The 4,643-nt window shown below is 33.6% G+C and overlaps 1 protein-coding gene across 1 annotated transcript; it reads left to right on the top strand.

Moving 5' to 3' along the window:
* Nucleotides 1-482: 482 nt before the first annotated feature.
* On the top strand, nucleotides 483-1,418 carry LOC108526878 (olfactory receptor 6C3). The gene has a single exon (XM_017867850.1). It carries the CDS (start codon nucleotides 483-485, stop codon nucleotides 1,416-1,418), a length of 936 nt encoding a protein of 311 aa, XP_017723339.1.
* Nucleotides 1,419-4,643: the final 3,225 nt, after the last annotated feature.

Below are 4,643 nucleotides of genomic sequence, written 5' to 3'. Positions count from 1 at the left end.
TGTAATTTTCACTTTTATCTTTTGATGGAATTAAGAGCACCCATTTTGTATTTAGGTGGTGATATCCTTTAATGTATACATCATGGAAAAAAAGAAAAATGTATGTTTCTTGTGATTGTTTCAACCAAAAGATAATGATATTTTGCATTAATAGGACTCAAAGCAGGAATTATACATTTTATTAGCTGTTTCTCAGTGATGCAGCTTATTGTATGAAAATATCCTAACTTCTGCTAGATTTAAAGTAAGAGGACCAGTAAATAGGCTGGCCATAGAAAAAAAATTAAAACATAATGCAAAAAAGATAGTCAAAATAAAACTGTCATAGACTGTAGAAGATTTTTAGAATTGTATTAATGACGCTTATATGGATCATGATGAATTATATCTCTTATCTATTTTTCCTTAATTGTCATTCTACCAAAATATCTTTAAAAGAACAAAAAGGAGAGTAGAGGAGGAAGAGAGAGAAAGGAAGCGACATGAACTACACAATGGTCACAGAATTTGTCCTCCTGGGCCTTTCTGATGATCCTGACCTTCAGATTGTGATTTTTCTCTTTTTATTTATCACATATATATTAAGTGTTACCGGAAACCTGACTATCATCACCCTGACCTTTGTGGACTCCCATCTGCAGACACCTATGTATTTCTTCCTCCGGAACTTCTCTTTCTTAGAAATCTCATTTACAACTGTATGCATCCCCAGATTTCTGGGGGCAATTATCACCAGGAATAAGACTATTTCCTACAACAACTGTGCAGCCCAACTCTTTTTCTTTATATTCATGGGGGTGACGGAATTTTACATATTAACTGCTATGTCCTATGACCGCTATGCTGCCATCTGCAAGCCCCTTCATTACACAACCATCATGAACAGGAAACTCTGCACCCTACTTGTGTTGTGTGCCTGGCTAAGTGGGTTTCTGACCATTTTCCCACCGCTTATGCTTCTCCTCCAGCTGGATTACTGTGCTTCCAACGTCATTGATCACTTTGCATGTGACTATTTTCCCCTCTTACAGCTATCTTTTTCAGATACATGGCTCCTAGAAGTAATTGGTTTTTACTTTGCTTTGGTTACTTTGCTGTTCACTTTGGCATTAGTGATTTTATCTTACATGTACATTATCAGGACCATTTTAAGAATCCCATCTGCCAGTCAAAGAAAAAAGGCTTTCTCCACTTGTTCCTCTCACATGATTGTCATTTCCATTTCTTATGGAAGCTGTATATTCATGTATGCTAATCCATCTGCAAAAGAAAAGGCATCATTGACAAAAGGAGTAGCTGTTCTCAATACATCCATTGTCCCCATGCTGAACCCTTTCATTTACACTCTGAGAAATCAGCAAGTAAAACAAGCCTTCAAAAATGTGGTCCATAAAGTTGTGTTTTATGCAAAAAAATGAATGTTTGGTCAAAGAGCCCTATAAAAAAAACAATTAAGCCAAAATTTGAAATTTCTCAATATCTCTGTAAGTATCCTTGCTCTCCTAGTTTCTTTATATGCTGCATTATAGTTAATATTATATTTTCCCAGTCCATTTCTTCCACTTCTATACAAGTTTCTCAACTGCATTGTTTAATGACTTACTGGGAAAAAAGTAAAATTTATTTTCCTTACAAAATTGTCTGGAAATTATATATATTTATTTAAAACTCAACTTGTGTATGATTTTATAGTAATTTTACTATAGTAATTTTAATTCTGTATATCACTTCCTTAAAGTCCTCATGTCGTACTTCAAATGTAGTTTCAAACTTTAATTTCTTCTATATTTTCAACACAAATATTGATAATGTCATAACATTTTTAGACCCTACATGTTCTCTATCATGTTCACTAAATTCAGTGCCTGGAGGTACTATGCTCTGTTGCATTGTACTTTAAATGTAGAGATTTATTTCATGAAATTTAGTGCATGCCACTTTTATTTTCTTTGTGAATTAAGTTCCTTATTTAAAATACAAGAATAAATTTTAAAAGCACCATAATTTTTTAATTATACAAATATCAATTCAATTATTAATCATTAGGCTTGAGGTATAAGTCACTGATAAATGGTTGGACTATAGGAGAATTCCATCTTCAAATGTTCATTTTACTTCCATGGTCTCCCAAATGATGTTGGTAAAAAAAACTTTAGGTCTAGCACACTTCATTTATAAATTTGTATACTGCTGTAACTTACAAAGTAAAATGTAAAAAAATGATTTCAAATAATTGTAAAATAATGAAAACTTTAATTTTATAGATTTTGACATATTTCAAATAATTTTGAGTCTTTTATATCTCAACTATTTGCTGGTAAGATCTGGAAACCAAAGTCTTCCAAGATGAGCAATTAACATGGAGACATCTCTGAGGAACTTAATCTTTAGGAATCTGTGATACTTAAAAGCTAACCTATGCCTATATTTGAAATAATCTTACATACCGTTCACATGTGCCTTTTGTTGTTTATTCACTTATTTATTTATAAATGTATCTACTAAAGAAACCATTCAGTGATTAAAAAGATTTGTTCTTGCTCTCACACAGATCTAGTAAGAGAGAAAACATAAACAAATGAATGATCACAATGCAATTTTATATCTTGTACCTCTATGAAGAATATATTGTATAGATATGTACATATGTTGAGATCTAAATGATAATAGTCTTACAACATTAATAATATTAATAATTTGAAAAGACATATAGATAAGGAAGTTAGAATAATTGTTATTTTTATTTATTCAATCAGGATAGCCATGATGAAGATAACAGGTAAAGAAAAAAGTACAATATCAGAAAGCCTCAGATAAACAGACATACCACTCAGATCTAACAGTCAGTACTTACAAGGTCAGACACATTACTAAGTGCATAAACTTAATTATTTCTTTGCACTGTTATGACATATATAGTCATATTTTTTTCAGTTGTTAAATGACTTGATCAATGTTATCACATAAATGATATGAATAGATTTTATTCTTTTAAACTCTCCTGGCTTATTCAAACAAAAACTGTAATTCTGAACAACTTCATTACATTAAAATATTTTTATAAGTATAATATTTGGTCTGTGCAACTGTAGCAAAAAGAAAAAGTTGTGTTCATATATGTGTATTTTGGTTCCATCAAAATGTTAGATTTTAATTTTGTGGCTTTGTATCTGTAATTACCCAACAAGCTATAAGCGATGAGAAACATGTTTCTCTTTGGTTAAATGAGTTGCAGACCATTTGTTGAATTTTTGAGTTATGATGCTTGACCTTCAATTTGCCATCAGTAAGAACTTAAATTAGATCATGCTAGCTTTTTGAAGCTAATCCTTCAGTTTTGATATTATTTTCTAATTGTGATATCAATACAAAATACATGGAAATTTTTTTTTTACTAAGAAATGTTATTCAAATGTAACATTAGGATGTGAAGAGCCTATGAGATGAAAGTCTTAGATTTTGTTGCAAGTCCATGGCTTTGTTTGGCTGTCAGGAAGGTGGAACTGCCTCCCTAAGAGGTAGAGACAGTACTCCTTGCAAGCAGTCATCAGTCAAGTTGCCTATGAAATTTTTGGATAAAATAAATATTAACAGTAAAGAGAATAGTGCTAATTGAATTCATGTTGAAACAATGTGTCTTCATTCCCATTTATTTGGATTTAGACCAAGGTAATTTGGTACTTAACACAAGGAATTGAGAGTAGACGGAGTCACTGTGAAAATGATGCTTTCACTGTCATCGTGTGGGTGTTTTATGTTAACATGCTGAGTTACTCCTGTAATAAGAACTTTGGCTATCAGGAAAAACTCTGTCTCCTTGAGAAAGTTATTTTCTGTGCCTCATTTTCCACATAAACTTATGAACATTTCATGGCCTCATTTTCCACATAAACTTATGAACGTTTCATGGCCTAATACATATAGGAAGCTCCCTCTTATATGCAATGCAGGGTGGTTTTTCTGTTGTTACTGGTTTTGTTTTGGTTTTGGGTTTTGGTTTTTTTTTTTTTTTCAGGCAGGGTCTGGCTCTGTCCCCCGGGCTGGAGGGCAGTGTCGCGATCTCGGCTCACTGCAACCGTCGCCTCCTGGGCTCAAGGGATCCTCCCACATCAGCCTCCTGAGTAGCTGGGAATACAGGTTTGCCCGAACCACCACAACTGGCTAATTTTTGTATTTTTTGGTAGAGATAGGGTTTCGCTATGTTGCCCAGTCTGGTTTTGAACTCCCAGGCTCAAGGGATCCACCTACCTTACTGTGCTGCTGGATTTGGTTTGCCAGTATTTTGTTGATGATTTTTGCATTTATATACATCAAGGATATTGGCCAGAAGTTTTCTTTTTTAGTTGTGTCTCTGCCAGGTTTTGGTATCAGGATGATGCTGACCTCATAGAAGGAGTTAGGGAGAAGTCCTCCCTCCTCAATTTTTTAGAATACTTTCAGTGGGAATGGTACCAGCTCTTCCTTGTACAACTGGGAGAATTCACCTATGAATCTCTCTGGTCCCGGGCTTTTTTCGTTGGTAGGCTATTTGTCACTTACCTAATTTCAGAACTTGTTATTGGTCAGTTCAGAGATTCAATTTTTTCCTGATCCAGTGTTGGAATGGTATATGTGTCAGGAATTCATCCATTTCTTCCAGATTT

The sequence above is a fragment of the Rhinopithecus bieti genome, unplaced genomic scaffold, assembly GCF_001698545.2.
Source record: "Rhinopithecus bieti isolate Rb0 unplaced genomic scaffold, ASM169854v2 scaffold_4602, whole genome shotgun sequence".
Taxonomy (NCBI): Eukaryota; Metazoa; Chordata; class Mammalia; order Primates; family Cercopithecidae; genus Rhinopithecus; species Rhinopithecus bieti.
This window is presented reverse-complemented; position numbering and strand designations above follow the sequence as displayed.